Raw genomic sequence first — 16,129 nt, forward strand, 5'->3', positions numbered from 1 at the left:
TGAATCATGAATGCAATCAATAATGCATTATTTTATCCAGACTTTCTGCAGGCTCTCCGTCCACTGAATCTGCTGACAAAAGCGAAACAAATCTTTCTGACTTCAAATGAAAACAAACACTGCCACAGTATAGTGTAAATGCAAACTTGCATCACCCCAGGACACTGGTATCCTGATTTTCTTTAGCCCAACTGTGATGTTGCAATTCTCAGATATGTTGTTGTGTCGCTCGTCAGTATCACTTACTCTTTTACTTGTCCTGTCCGGGCTCCAACCTCGGGTCTCCTGACTCATGTGCAACAGAGACCTCTCAGAACATTGCTTCAAATAGCAGTTCCACTTAAAAGTTAGAAATTCGATGGAGCAGGTAGCAGGTGGGGGGTATTTATGCTGAGTGAGTTTCACCAATTCAACTCAGATACACACATTCATGTATCTGAGTACCCCCCCGCCTCCGCCCCCATCCTACGCCACATGATCACCTCAGCAGGTTCTTATGGACACATACCCACAGGGTTTGACCATGTGCTTGTCAGTTTGGGGCCACAAGTCGATAAGACTTCTGTGCTGGAGCTTTGAAGCCTCTGTGCTCTGGTTGGTCTTACAAATTTATGGATCTGAAAGTTGGGCTTTTGCAGTCATATCACTGCACCAAGTGGGATTACATAGAAACAGTCTGTGGAAATATGAAATGGTGGGGTTGTGGCATCACTCCTATTTTTCACAGCTGGTCAAACTGAGTCCAACTGTGTATCCACCATCAACAGTACCATGGAACCACTGACATATGTGTCCTTTCCTCCCTCACTAACCCACACAACTGATCCCTTCTCAGAGCACCACTTCAGCCAGCCCTGTCCTCGAACAGATAGCTTTGATTGTGCTGGTGGGTGGTATTCATACTGAGGAGTTAGTTTTCACCAATTCATTCAGTTACACAACATCTGTCTGTTTTGGGTAAATGACACAGATAAAAGATAAAAAAAAATTCTTCTACAAAGCTTTTTGTTGATTGACATTAAAAAATAAAAAATCTGGATAGAAAATTATTTCCTTTTCCAAACTACCAATACTACTAGTTATATGCATACATTCATGTGTGGCCAGCTACTTAATGGTGTGCAAAAATACTGAGACAGGTGGCAAGAGCAGTGTTTCTTCATGGTCTTATAGTCACAATGGGGTCCAAAAAGCAATGCACAAACACACACACACACACACACACACAAAGGCCAATGGAAAGTCTTGGGAAGAAACAGGCACTATCCTTCAGCATGGTATGCCAACAGCTCAGACCTAAGTGCTGAGCCAACCTGGGGTGTCTCATTGACTGTGCTAAAAGCAGAGAGAGGTGGCTGTTCTCCCTGCTGTAGCTCCCATGAACATCTTTCTGAGTCACACATGCCAGCTGGATTTACTTCATCACTCTCAGGATTGGGGTGGGGTGGGGCTGTCCCGCATATGCAGACATGGCATTCACACACACACACACACACACACACTCACACACACACATATATAAATATAGAACATGAAATACACAGAACAAAGACACACACAGCCCTAACTTGGCAAAATGGATGACTGGATGAGTATGGCCTTTTGCCAAGCCTGTGGCCAAACTAATTAGGTTGCTACAGTATGTGTCTGAGCATCTAGTCTCAACCTTTACGTCCCATGACTCACATCACAATGCATGACATGCCCAAAGATGTCATGTTAACAGAATTAAAAAATGCTTAATGTATTAGACACACATCAGTATATACTATTGGCAATGTTTCAAGCCAACTTGAATAATCTTTTTTATACATTTCAATTTTTCTACCCGTAATTATAATCTTTCCTACAGTCCAATTTCTGCACTTCTGTATTGTTTGTGGATACATACTGCCCTCTAGTGAGTATTTAGAAGCGTAACCTCAGAGTATCGGAAGACAAGATGAACAAGAAAAAAACATTTATTGATCATGTGATGTGACTCACACAAGTGTTGAGTGTCGACCAATGAAATTCCCTCAGCTTTTCTCCCATCCTGATTCCCTTCCTCCAGGATGGACCACACATGAAAGGCCCAGGAGATAGCCCATCTGAGAACGGAACAGCTTCACAAGCAGGACATTCTTGCTGTGAGGAAATAGTGCAAAAAATGTTTGCATCTTAAATGTCTCTCCTCAATTCCTTCTGTTCTCTCTCTGCATCTTTGTTGAAGTGGCCGGCCTTCAGTGCTATTCTCCCGCCTTCAAATAACCTCACCATAAGGCTGCAGGTTATTGTCATTCGAGGTAACTACTCCACATAACTGTTGAGCCTTGTGCCATCACCTTATTCCACTCAATAACGTTAGGTGAGTTACAATACACCTATAGCAGAGACTTGAATAGACTACATGATGACTGGAACCATCAAGGATGTACAACTATGCAGTGTGACAGCATGTTGCATCATCACAAAAAGGTACAACGCATTGCCAAATTCTCATTACCACAGCAACAGGTATACGCTCACAACTAGTCGCTTGCTGGAAAGCCAGGTGTACCTTATGAAGTTGCTCGACTCAAATGAAAGTGCCGCACAAATCTGTTCCCTGGCAGGGACAATGCTAGCTGCTGCAGGATTGGTCGACCCTCACAATTTCCATCTTTTCTTTAAATATCTTTCTCCAAAAGTTAGCCCACTAACAAATGTATAATTTTCTCCTCCTTCAACAATTGTTTTTTTGTGGGTGTTCTGGTTGGACTTTGAAGTGACCACCAGCTTTTGTGTTAGTTAAATGGACATAAAGAAAAACTCCAATTAGTACAATTATTTCAAGCCTCATCTAGCATTATGTTTATCTTGTTGAAACAATAACCAGAAGAAATGTCACATCCTACCATCTCCTACGGTTACAAATTAATTTATACAAATATCAAAATGAGTGTTAAAAAGTGTTGGTTTTTAGTAGTCTGACAGTGATGGAAATTGAATACTTCTGGGGTCTCTGTGAAGTGACTTGCACTGTAGACAATCAGAGAAGGTAGCGAGCTGGGTCAAGCATTCCGTTTTCCGGTTATGCCAAAGGCAATTGACAAATTATTGTGAAGTACAAAAATAACTGTGTGCAACCGGATATGGCTGGAGCCGATAGTCAACAAATCCATCTACACCCACCGGAAAAGCATACAGTAGCGAAAAACATATAAAGCAGAAAAGGTATCTACAATCTGGTTCATCTTTAAATGACACATGATACGATATGAAGATATATAGTGTATCAGACTGCCATTGGTGTTTATATCACTTGAACTTCGAAAAACAGTCAACATTTGAAATCCGAAATTGCATACAAGTTATATTGCATCAGGAATGCAAATAAACAATCTGCAGGGAACCACCTTTGTCGTGTCTCTAACAGTTAGAGAGATGTAGATGGCAGGAAGGAAATAATGACAGCTGACCCTTGGACTTGCTACAGTACTCAAGTTGTCACGTGCTGAGGAAAAGGGAGGCTCTTCTGTTGACATCAGTGCACTCAAGAGCAATTGATGCAAGTCACATAATCGTATATGTTTCGCTTTCGTTTCACTTAGAATTGTTTACTTGTATGATTGGAAACCGAAACATTTGAGTGCATATACCGTTAGCGGTAGAGTCTTTGCAAGAGTCAGCACCGCAGTGTAGCTATCACGCGACTGGAGTACTGTTGGCTAGCAAGCTAACGCTGCTTGCAACTATTTAACGTTAGTGTCATGGACGAGCTAACAGTGGAAGTCAGAGGAACGAGCGGTGCTTTTTATAAGGTATGTTGATTTTCACAGTATGATTATATCAATTAAGTGTCGATTTTTTTTTTATAATGCAAAATATTCCTAAATAATATGCTATTGAGGTAGCGTGGTATAATGTTGACACGGGTAGGCTACAGGCCTCCGCTAGCTAGGCTAGCTCTAATGATAGCTATGCTACAATTCAAGCTTGTAGTAGCAGGCAAGCTATTTGTTATACACCGCTACAGTACCTAATCAGATACCATTTAACAATCTTATTAGCTAGCTGTCCAACTAGCAAGATATTGCAAACTCAATGCTAAGCATCCTTTCCAATTCAAGTCTGGCTAGCTAGCCACAATACTCCTCCTGCTAGTTGCAGCTTACTAGCTTGTCTTTGCTACCTCGATCTGCCTTTCAAGAATTCCCTTCTGGTAGTTAGCTACGCTTAATAGCTAGCTGGTTGTCTTTAGCTCTCGAACATCTGCCAAGATAATTGCTTTCCAGAGAGCCTAATGCACAGAGCTAATGTTATCGTGCTTGCTAGGTAAGCTACCTACGTACAGGTGACTCTAATTTGGTATAAGGACGGATGTGGCTGGAATAAACCTTTCTTATCTATCCCTCACCTTCCCCTTTCAGGCCCATGTGAAGGACGTACACGAAAGCACTGTCACGGTTTCATTTGAAAACAAGTGAGTACTTTAATGCAGTTGTAGAGAAAGCTATGGAAATTGGCATAACAAAGCAATCCTAACCGGCTATTCTGTTGGCTTTATCAACAAATTCTGCAAGAAAGAATGTCACTTCTACCACCCAAGACATTTAGACATGGCGCTAAGAAGTTAGTTGCAATTAGGTGCAACACCTATCACTGCAGTTGTTCATTAGGTGTGCGTCTTCAATGATTTTACATCTGTCAAATAAATGCCCCTTCTCATGTGCACTACTACACTGCTAAAATATATTTTTGGTGTTTGTCAGTGAAAGTATGGACAGGGCAGTGGCATAACGATGGAAGCCGGAAATTCTCTGTCATCAAATTTGGTTTTGACATTTTACTCTTCTTCAGCTGGCAGCCAGAGCGTCAAATTCCCTTCCACGATGTTCGCTTTCCACCACCCACTGGTTTTCAGAAAGAGATCAACGAGAGCGATGAAGTAGAGGTACGTGCTGTAAGTAAAGGAGAAGGACTGCTCACCTACTAGTCAATATAGGCTTCCACCAGCTGTATACTCTGACTGCATCAAACTGCATATATAAAGCCCTTTGTAATTTATCTTTTTACAAAAAAAAAAGATGGATCATAACTGGTATCTTATGGTCTATTTCTAACCATGTGCAGATCAATTCTTATATAGATCATTGCATTTGTGCAGCACTTTGTGCAGCTGCAGTTAACCCCAGAGTAAACAACCCAGTTAAGGTCATTGATGATCTCAAACCATATCAAAACGTACAAAGTCACTCTCAAAAGACACCTGAAGACACCTGTCAATCGGTTGGGGAAGAACATTGACAAAACCCTTCTGTCCATGTCGTCTCAGTTGATGCTTGACTGTAAGTTTGACGCGACACGTATCAAGATCCGTGACGTTGTCATACATACAAGTTATTACAATGGCGAGAGGAGACTCCAGGGAGCTGCCCCTCTCGGTGTTTGAGCGAGCTCAGTCAACATGCATGTGTGAGGACCCTGCCCTGTAGAAACTGAGCTACTGTCTCAACATCCCATATGCTTCTGGATCTCCCCCAGGCCTAATGCATTTAGAACCTTATTTCCAATCCAGCACCATACTTGTTGTGTCAGTATATGAAACGTGTCTTCTGTGTTCCTCCCAGGTGTATTCTCGAGCCAACGACAAGGAGCCCTGCGGCTGGTGGCTAGCCAAGGTCCGCATGGTCAAAGGAGAGGTGAGGGCTACTTGCCGAGAGTTTGTTTGCCCTCACACTTGCCCTCTTCCATTCTTTCTATTGACCCAAGGCAAAGTGTGAATGAGGGCTAAACATGTAAGCACACCCCGCCCAGGCAGAGGGTTTAATAGCTGTTCTCGGGTCTGTCTCTAGCTGTGGCTGAAAGCTCAACTGTCATTCCATGTACCAGTGGTTCTCTACATGTGTCTGTTGAATAATCCATTGTAATCCCTTTATTTCTCTGCCCACCCAATTTTAGTTTTATGTGATCGAGTATGCCGCTTGCGATGCCACTCTCAACGAAATAGTCACTCTGGAAAGGTTACGGCCTGTCAACCCCAACAAGCCGGCTACTAAAAACACCTTCCTGAAAATAAGACTGGACGTTCCAGAGGATCTACGGCAAATGTAAGCAAGCCTACATTTCATAATTTTTTTCATGTAGGCTGGGTCCTGAAACATTGTTGAAGGCTGTAAACCTGAGCGAGCCATTCACAAAAAAATAACAATGTATTTAATTATCGTGAATTGTTCGAGGCTCTTACGCAGCTTTGTGTTATTAATGTTTCCTCCCTCTCCCTCTCCCTCATCCCTCTCCCTCTTCCCTCTCCCTCATCCCTCTCCCTCATCTCTCTCTCCCTGCAGGTGTTCAAAAGAGTCGGCACACAAGGACTTCAAGAAAGCAGTGGGTGCATTTAACATAACGTATGACTCGGACAAGAAGCAGCTGCTTATTCTGGTGGGTCTGGCTATTGCTTTAAGTCATTAGAGAATTGGACTCCCTGAAATGACAGGTCTGTTGCATAGCAGACCTATACATTTCTATAACGTTTTTTCTGTACTGGACGTGTTCGTCTTTTCTTCGGTCTGTAGTCGGTGAATGAAGTGACCACCAAGAGGGCCAACATGATGAGCGACATGCACTTCAGGAGCTTGCGGACCAAACTGTCTTTGATGCAGAGGAACGAGGAGGCCAGTCGCCAACTGGAGGTACACAGAACCTCAGATTCGCTGTCAAGGCGTCTTATTGAGTATGCACGGCTGCAAACGGTGTGCTAATGCACTGTGCGTGTGCGTGCGTACTTGGTCCTTGCGCAGAGCTCTCGACAGTTGGCATCCCGGTTCCATGAGCAGTTTGTGGTGCGTGATGACCTCATGGGCTTGGCGATCGGCACCCACGGGGCCAACATCCAGCAGGCCCGCAAGGTCCCCGGGGTCACCACCATCGACCTGGATGAAGAGACCTGCACCTTCCACATCTACGGAGAGGTAGCTATCAGCTCCCTTCCCTCCCCAGCTAAATTCTAGGATGTAGAACAAGGCCCAAACTGCGGTTCTGACTCCAAGCTAACACCGAGGAGCTTCCTCAACCAAGGCCCATGATTGGACCTAAACCAAGCCCTGCTACCCAGCCCCAGATCACTTGCTCAAATGAAATGAGACTCCCAGGGCAGAAGAAGTGAACTGAATTCTAGACCAGAACGCGTCTAAGAGCCGTAATTGATACAGCCTGGTGCTGTTCTTGGTTCTTTAGGACCAGGAGGCGGTGAGGAAGGCCAGGAGTTTCCTGGAGTTCTCCGAAGACGCCATCAAAGTTCCCAGGAACCTAGTGGGTAAGCCACACTTGGACCGAGCGGAGCGGTGTGTCTGTAAAAACCCTAAACCACAAAGAAGTGGAGTGGCAAGAAACTTGTTTTGATTATTAAATAAATAACTTTGCTGGTCCCCAAGACTTATCGACCTAACGGTAGACTCAATGATTGTATGTGGCCTAAGTTAATTAAGATTAGGTTCTCTATGGACTCTCTCAACTGCTTTAATCTGCTTCCTTCTGCTTCCAGGAAAAGTGATAGGGAAGAATGGCAAGCTGATCCAGGAGGTGGTGGATAAGTCGGGGGTGGTCCGAGTGAGGATCGAGGCAGAGAACGATAAGAAGCCTGTACTGGTGGATGAGGTCAGTGGGTTGATGGAAAAACAACTTCAACTTTATTTGTTCCCGGAGGACAATTTAGTTTTGTAGCAAGACATAAAAACCAGCCATAGATTTAGACTATAAAATAAGGGGAGGCAGCTAGGGGAGGGTGGGGGGGGGGGGGGGGGGGTGTTAATGTGGAACTGCCTGCCTGTACTCACCATTTATTTCATCCTCTTTACAACCCCCCCGTATCTCTCCATCTCTCTGTATCTCAGGGCATGGTGCCATTTGTTTTTGTGGGAACAAAGGAGAGCATCTCCAATGCCAAGGTGCTCCTGGACTACCACCTCAACTATCTGAAGGTCAGCTCAGACATCCTGCTGCATGTGTACCACACCTGTCACTCAATGGACTGCCTTACACTGCTTAGCTAAAGCACCGGCCAATCCGACGACGGCTCATGTGTGTCCCTCCTCTTCCAGGAAGTGGACCAGCTGCGTATGGAGCGCCTGCAGATCGACGAGCAGCTGCGGCAGATAGGAGGCGGACCGAGAGGCCAGGGTGGCCGCATAGAGAAGGGACTGGTCATTGACAACGGCATGGGGCTGGGCTTGAACCTGGGTCTGGGGCTGAGCGCCCAGAGAGGGGGGAAGCCGTACACCAGGGGGGGGCGTGGACGCAGAGGGCCCCCTTTCACTTCAGGTAGCTGTGTGGACATTTGTGTGTGTGTGGGTTGGGGGGGGGGGGGGGGGTGTAGCTATCAATTTAGTCCATTCAGAATGTAAATATCAGAATTAGAAATTTGAGGCAGCCAATCAGAAGAATTGGGATCAGATGGCTGAGCGGTTAGGGAGTCGGGCTGGTAATCAGAAGGTTGCTGGTTCGATTCCCGGCCATGCCAAATGACGTTGTGTCCTTGGGCAAGGCACTTCACCCTACTTGCCTCGGGGGGAATGTCCCTGTACTTGACTGTAAGTCGCTCTGGATAATAGCGTCTGCTAAATGAGTAAATGTAAGAATTTGTTCCCGAAGCCAATTTACAAGCTGTGCTCTGCGTGTGTTCCATCAGGCACCAACTCGGAGGCTTCCAACGCGTCTGAGACGGAGTCCGACCACAAGGACGAGCTCAGCGACTGGTCCCTGGCACCCGCCGACGAGCTCATGGGGGGCGGGATGGGTGGTGGCAGCGGCTTCCCCAAGCGGCCAGACCAGAGGAAGAGAGGAGGGGGGGGGCCGCGAGGCCGGGGGGGAAGAGGCCGGGGAGGCGGGGGAGGGTTCAAAGGTGAGGATCAGAAGGAGAGGCCGGACGGCTGGTTCGTCTTCTGTGTTCGCTTGTTGTTGTAGTATTCCATGTTCAAGGCCCCCAATTACACTGTCCATTGCAGATTCCATACCCTGTGGGAGGTATATAGCGGGTTTGTTGATTAGGGTTTGTTGTCGTACGTCATATTCTTGTTTTGAATGAAAGTGTCTGTTTCCTCTTGTGAAGCAGCTGAGGACATCCAGTGGAGCGACTCGCGCCCTCGCAACATCCGGGACACCAAGATGAGGCCTCCGGAAGATTCTCTACAGGTAAGACTCACCACCACAATCACCCAACGATGTCTCGACTTAAAAGTTTGCATCCCTTTCTGCCCCCCCCAATCATAATGCCATTCTAGAAGAAGCTCTTAGCTTCCTCCCAATAGATACTTCTATTTCTAGGCGTTACACCGCCTTTGTTATACTTTTCCGACACTAGGTGATGCTCTTAGCGCGTGTTCTAGCTCCATTGCTGTGACTCTGTGTTTGGAAGTCTGTTGGCTTGAGAAGGAGCTCAGGGAGCTGTACAATGTGGCCCTCTGAGGAGCTGGCATGGTCTGTGAACATTTTGTCAGTCTGGGGATCAATCCCAGAGGCGGAAACATTTGTGGTGATACACAAAAGCGATTGAATGATGAAATACAGCTACAATTTGTACAACCATGAAACACATTGTAAAATGGAACCTCCATTCACTCACCCACGATACATACAATACAGTACAGCTAATCACAGCAAACCGTGAAACAACTGGGTGGATTATATATTGATTAGATTTCTTTGTAGCGCAGAGGGAACCTGGGGCTTTGGACTTACTTTCAAAGGGAGGAAAGTGTTGTTGACAAATCATACCTTCCCTGGCCTGTGTGTTTCTGTTCGGGTCCATACTTCAACCAAGTCAGCTGGCCAAGTGGCTCTTAATCGACCACCATTTTGTTTCCTGAAGATATGACCTGTGTCAGCTTTCCTGTCTGGCTGCTGTTGCAGATTCGCGTGGACGGTAACAACGAGCGCAGCGTGCACGCAGCCCGCGCCTCCACCGACGTCCCGGCCCGCCAGAGGCCCTTCAAGGAGCGAGGGCTGAAGAAGGACAAGCAGGAGAGTCCCGACGCCGACGCCCCCGCCGCCTCCGCTCCCCCTCCGCTGGTGAACGGGGTGTCGTAGAGTAAAAGTCCCCTCCCCCCCACCCCCCCCCCACCCCCTCCTCCACACACACACACCTTGGGCTCGCTCTCTGTCACACCCACAGACACACAGACACCCACACTTTGTCATCGATTCCCTAAGCTTCTACGTTAGACCTGCAGGCCAAAGAGGAGCCGGTAACGGATGGGGGAGAAACAAAGTGCTTTGGAGCCCCCGGCTGTGAGGTGCCATAGAGAGGGAGGGGCCGGGCTGGGGGCCGGGGGCCGGGGTGGGGGCCGGGCTGGGCTCTTCTGGTTCAGGCTCGGCTCGGCTCTGGTGAGTTTTCTGTGTACAGTGAAGGAATCCCGAAAGGGTTTTCTGTTTGGATTGAAAGGGAAGGCCGAGGCGGGGAGAGTGTTTCTTTTCTACTAATAGACAGTCGTTGCTGACAGCTACCCATGGGACTGTTCTTCTCAGCTGTTGGTCTCAAGGTGTTTCAGTAGAAGACCCTAATTGGTCATGATGTGTTTCCTATGGGTCTGGTTTTTCTATCAACATCTCTCACATTGTTGTCTCACCTTTTTCTCCTGGGCTGCGTTCAAACAATTTGACGTTTTCCAACAGCTTGTAAAATAAATATTTTATTATTATTATTTGTTGTTGTTTTTTGAAACGTTAAGCACCGCCTCTTAACGTTCCGTGTAGTAACCGTTAATTCCCCATTCGGTGGGCGTGTTATGATGTCACAGGCTGGCAAAACATCATGGTGATACTATTTTCACTGTTCTTTATCAGCTTCCTGCATTGCCACATTTCTTGAAATGGTCAGTCAGTACTGCTAGTTTTTCGTTCAGTTTTGTTAAATCAGCTCTTGAACGCAGTCCAGGTGTGGGGGTTCACCCCTTCAGTGTGTGGATCCTTGTCACTTACCAAGACATGGAGCTCCTTACCACCAATCTCAGTCTGCAACACTTTCCGTTGGCGCTTGATTTACTCACTCAAGTGCTCCTCCAGGATTTGACAATATGACAAATGTATTTTACCAAGATATGTTCACAATGTGGTTCAAGAATGACATTAAACAACAGTTTCTAGAGGCACCAATAGCAACAAAAAAGAAAATTTAGAACGGAAAATAAGAAAGAAAAAAAATCATACCAACCTTTTTGTCTGATCTGTGCCTTTAATATTGTGTGGATAGTATCACAACTAGAAGTCCAATTCAGGGAAAAAGACATTTAAACAACAGTGATGTAAATTGTGCTCATGTGTGGTAGTCGACGTAGCTCAACTTTGGAGACATGAGTCATTTAGTCTTTTTTAACATGGGGATGCATGTGTGTCTTCATCTGAGGGGGAGGGAAGAGTTGCTGTGGAGGGAAACCGAGGCTCAGTCTCAAGATGAGACTGGTTTCTGTTCCCTCAGGCCCAGGACCGCTTCACTACAGACAGTAATGGACTCCTTTTTTGCTAGTGATGGAAACCATTTTCTCTCTCAGCAGGAGGGTAAAGAAAGACCATGAACTCAATATCTTCTCCAACCCGCACAGCTACCAGATCCAAACTCATATATCAAAGGTTGTGATGAAGCCTCAAAACAATACGGTGATATTTCATGCCACCGGTTTATTAGTTGTACATTATACTATTGGCACAGCTCTGTGTGGGTCTCTTTTTTGTTTTTTTATGTGATTATTCTTAGTGCACCAGACCAGGATATTGAGAACATGGTATTTTCAATATTTGTCAGCCTACTGTTGCTCTGCATTTTTACAGTATCAATGTGCAACAAGCCTTTTGGCACGATTCTGTCAAAACCTAAACATATTGTTAATAGTATGGGAACAGCTGGTCATATCTGACTGTAATTGTTACTGGAAGAAAACGTTTTTGGATACTGTGTATATTACAATTCTCATTTGTAAAAAAAACAAACAAAAAAAAAGACAGAAAAAAGAAAAGAAAAAAGGAGAATGTTTTTATCGTTGTTTCAGATTGAACTTGAAATGTGCACTTACCATTCTTTTTGTGTTATCTGCAACAGCTAAATAATATTGACTATATAATAAACTATGATGTTAAGGTTTTCTTTTTTTTTTTTCTTTTTTTTTTTTCTTTGGCAGGTGAATCACACGAATGCTGTTTATGTCTAGATAACCCTTATAGCTAACTCCTGAGTCACTGTACCTTATAGCCTACTATGAGGGAGAAGGACGTAGAAAGATGCTTAGTTTCTATGTTAAATTGTGTGTCTTATCTGACCCCTGCTTGTACAGTTGAACTGAACCTAGTTTACAGTTGCAGACTTCTCTTTTTGAATTTTATTTTTTACAAACTTACTGACTGTGAGGGTATTCTTAGTGTCTTGTTTATATTTATTTTCCTTTCTCTTGTTCGGTTGTTTACGCTAAAGTGTACGATAAAGCGCAGTTAAGAAAACTACCAAGCAAATCCACAGCTGGAAAGCTTGCTGGCTATTAATCGCTCTTTGTCCTGTTCCTCTGCTTCTGTTCCTCTGTCAAATAAGGCCGCTCTCCCAACCAATCACCAGGTAGCATTTTGTCGTGTGCTTAATTCAGATTGAGTGTGGAGGTGGGTGTTCATCAATAGGCAACTTCATCCCAAGCGTCATCCCATTCTGATGAACACGCCCACAAATGTACTTGAGCTTCTTAGGTTTTGTATGAGATGAGCGACTGAGATGAGCTGTGTATTATTATGGAAGAAACTGATTGCAGGGCTTTTGGTTGCAGGTTGGTGGTAAAGATCTGTAAAGAGCAGGGGGTGTTCATTGGTGTAATGGTATGGAGTGCCTAACTCGAAGGACGTTGCTTTAAATGAATGACACGGGGAAGACTGCACTAACTCACTACCTTGAGAACTCTCCATTCCTCCATATCGATCTAAAAATCATCTGATGGTAATCATAAATTTGACACGTCTCATAGCCATTCCTAATGTATTTATAAAAAATATGTAACAGAGAAGTGAGCAATTGGATATGGAGGGAGCTTTTCTAGTCCATCGATCACATGGACTGGTAGCAGCTCTCCATTCTAGACAAGCACATCACGTAAGCTGCATCCTGTTCCTCACCTGCTTGAGGTAAATCTCTAACTCAGTTGGATAGGGTAAACACTTCTTTACACAACACGTCACCCAAACCAGGCAACATCATATCTGATTTGAAATGGGGTGGAGGACAGAAGGTTACATGCCCTGAGAATTGGAATCTGGCCGTCCTCTTGAGATAACACTGGCCCCTCTAGCTCTAGTTTTCTCCCAGCGAACCTCAACACAAATCAGATAAAGGCCACAATTGTCCCAATATCAAAACAATATCTCAGTCCACAAAGTCGTCTTCACAACACAAAAGTGTTGCCAAACAGACTGTTTTTTATAGTAATTTATTTTTGGGAATGTATAAAACCAGTACTAAGACACAAAATATTGTAAAGGAAAAAAGTGATTGCACTCCTTTGGCTGTTGTGGTTGAGAAATGGAACTAAAAATACTGTAGATATCAAAAACAATGGTAGAAGCGACCTTGTATGTTATTAACTGCACTTTGGGCAATATTTTCTTTGTACATATTAGCGTACACAGATTGGGTTATATGTCAACATTGTTTGGTTATAGTGCAATATATTTTGTATGCAAGCAGTTTCAATAAATAAAGTTTGATCTTCCTCTGCTACTTACTCTTTTTCTAGCACTTCTAAATGAGTACATGTCATAGTGAGTGTGGGTATAATAACTACACTGTGTAGTCACTGTATTTACCACTGTATACACTATTTTGTTTTACCTTGATGTCCTACACATAGATTACCTACTGTTAGACGTGTCGCCAAATATTCTTTGTTGAAAAGATCTTACTTTTTAAGTAGGCCTGATGGATCGGTATAGGATATGTATATCAAGCACTTGTAGTTTTTCCTTTTGGCCACATGGTGGCACCCTGGTACAGCAGTGGTTGAGAGGACTTGGCTCTCAAGGCCAAAGCGGCTGATTGTGTTTAACACATTGAGCATTCACGGCAGGAACCTGAGCAGGATAGCTTCTGCTGTATGTAGGTGCCAATTAGACTGGGTACGAAACAAAAGAACACTTACTAATTTACTTAATTTTTTCCCGCTTCTTTATCGTCTCTGCCCTGCTCTATTGGGTTCATACATCCCCTTTTTTCTTTCTTCCTTCTCTCTCTGTCTGTCTACATCTCTCCCTCCGTCTCTATCCAGTCCTTCCTCTTGATTGCCACCACAGCCCCCCCCCCCCCCCGCCCTCCCCCCCTCTGTTTGCAGTAAAGCCAGTCATTTTTTGTATCCCAGACTCTGACCTAGTTTTGGTCAGCCAGTCGGTTGCAGCAGCAGTAGTGAGGGAGTGAGAGATATCAGGCCTGGGAGAAGGCCCCTCGCCCCCCCCCCCCCCTCCAGCCCGCTCTCATTGCTCTTTTCCTTCTTGTCCAACTTTGTCCACTACCCCCCCTTATCCCCCTCTCCCCCAGAGTCCTCCATCTGGTCCTGGGCCCTCCATAGCTACACACTCATACACGTGGATCTCTGATCGTACTCTACAGCACACACACTCTCTGGGTCTGTCTCATGCCTATCCACCTCAACCCCATCGCCTGATCTGTCATGATTATTACTCATGACAAATTAATGACAACACTTAAGAATGTGCCTGGAGTAGTATTTAATCAGTGTTTTACGATAGGTGATTCATCTGATACCATTATTATTCATTAAAATGGTCTTAGGGCTGAAGGCTGTTTTGGTTTTGGTAAGGAGCAGCACTGGGTCATTTAGGAAAGCTTGCTTAACACAATGTGTGCAGTTCAGGAAGCGTTTTTCGTTTGTTGTTCCAGTTCTTTTGCAGCAGACAAATTAGCATTCTGTGCTTTTCTATAACTCACAGCAACCAAATCCAACAGAGTTGCATGTTGTAATACAGTGTTGATAAGAGGTGCTTTGTTGTCAAGCGTTTCCTCAGCTCCTCTTTACTGGTGCAGTTCTCCTTCGTCTCTGTGTCTTCTGTTTCTCTGAAACGGGCCAAACTTTCCCTGGCATGTTTATAATGCCCACCAGTCAATAGCACAGCTTCAGGAAGCAATCCTCACTTCCCCAATGTGACACCATGGATTAGCTTTCCCTTTATTGAGTTGCCAAGGTTCCTGCTAGATGCAGTGTGTGCCTCGGTGCTTGCATATCATTGTGTGTGAGTGCGTATGGATTTTTTTCATATCTGAAGCACTCCAGGTCAAGACCATACCCATGGCTAAGAGTTTGACAGATCTAAACAGGAATACAACAACTACAAACACAAACACACAGTTTCCAAAGCTGCCAACTGCCTACAAACCCTTAACAAGCTCCATCTTCCATGACTTTCTAATTAGCAAAGCCACAAAGTCTTTCATTAAAAAAAATGTCAGCCATGCTTGTTGAATTCTACAAATAAGTTAGGACTGATGGTGTTCTGAAGAAATGAAATGTGAGAAGGATGAAAACACAGGCAGCGTTTGGACTTTTTCCAAGCAAGTGAATAATACACAACACAGACTGTTCACAGTCCCATTAGGCTTCTGTTGGAAATAAATCACTAAACAAATAAAGACTAGTGGCTCCATTACATCCCCCCCACACAGTTTTAATTAGTGGTACGGTCCTTTCCTCTTACCTAACTTTATATCCATCCACATACTGAGGTAATTGAGGATGCAGTCATCGCCATTATGTTTAGCGCACTTGCATTGATGGATGTGGAGGGGGTTGTGGTGTTAAAAACACTGGCTATGACCTCTTAATTGAAAACTGAAATTAAAGTATTGATTTTAGTATTTTTCTCAAGACAAATGGACCTGCGTGGCTCTACGTCTGTACAGCCATGTGGCGGAGGAGCTGAGAGCCAGCGAGGCCGTTTGATAGTCATTCACTTTATTCATTTGCCTTGAGGGCAGAAACAAAGAGCCTCAATCTAGAGTGGGTGTGCGTGCACACATATCCAATGTGGTGTGTGTGTGTGTGTGTGTGGTGTGTGTGCCTGTGGTGGAGGCATGTTCTTGCATGTGTGTGTGTCGGTGTTTGAGTGTGTCTTGCGTATGTGTGTATGTGTGTGCACT

At 44.7% G+C, this 16,129-nt stretch overlaps 1 protein-coding gene across 4 annotated transcripts; it reads left to right on the plus strand.

Moving 5' to 3' along the window:
* Positions 1 to 3,454: 3,454 nt before the first annotated feature.
* Positions 3,455 to 13,706, plus strand: fmr1 (FMRP translational regulator 1). Of its 4 annotated transcripts, none has more exons than XM_047019947.1 (15): positions 3,455 to 3,782; positions 4,392 to 4,444; positions 4,822 to 4,924; positions 5,592 to 5,663; positions 5,923 to 6,071; positions 6,309 to 6,402; positions 6,537 to 6,653; positions 6,762 to 6,932; positions 7,198 to 7,276; positions 7,505 to 7,617; positions 7,854 to 7,940; positions 8,061 to 8,280; positions 8,648 to 8,860; positions 9,068 to 9,150; positions 9,868 to 13,706. In XM_047019947.1, exons 1-15 carry the CDS (start codon positions 3,732 to 3,734, stop codon positions 10,042 to 10,044), a joined length of 1,782 nt encoding a protein of 593 aa, XP_046875903.1. In that variant the 5' UTR covers positions 3,455 to 3,731; the 3' UTR covers positions 10,045 to 13,706. The 4 variants fall into 4 exon arrangements, with proteins under 4 accessions (XP_046875903.1, XP_046875911.1, XP_046875914.1 ...); XM_047019955.1 differs by having other exon boundaries at positions 9,071 to 9,150; XM_047019958.1 differs by having other exon boundaries at positions 4,822 to 4,915.
* Positions 13,707 to 16,129: the final 2,423 nt, after the last annotated feature.

The sequence above is a fragment of the Hypomesus transpacificus genome, chromosome 1 (assembly GCF_021917145.1).
Source record: "Hypomesus transpacificus isolate Combined female chromosome 1, fHypTra1, whole genome shotgun sequence".
In the NCBI taxonomy this organism is placed as follows: domain Eukaryota; kingdom Metazoa; phylum Chordata; class Actinopteri; order Osmeriformes; family Osmeridae; genus Hypomesus; species Hypomesus transpacificus.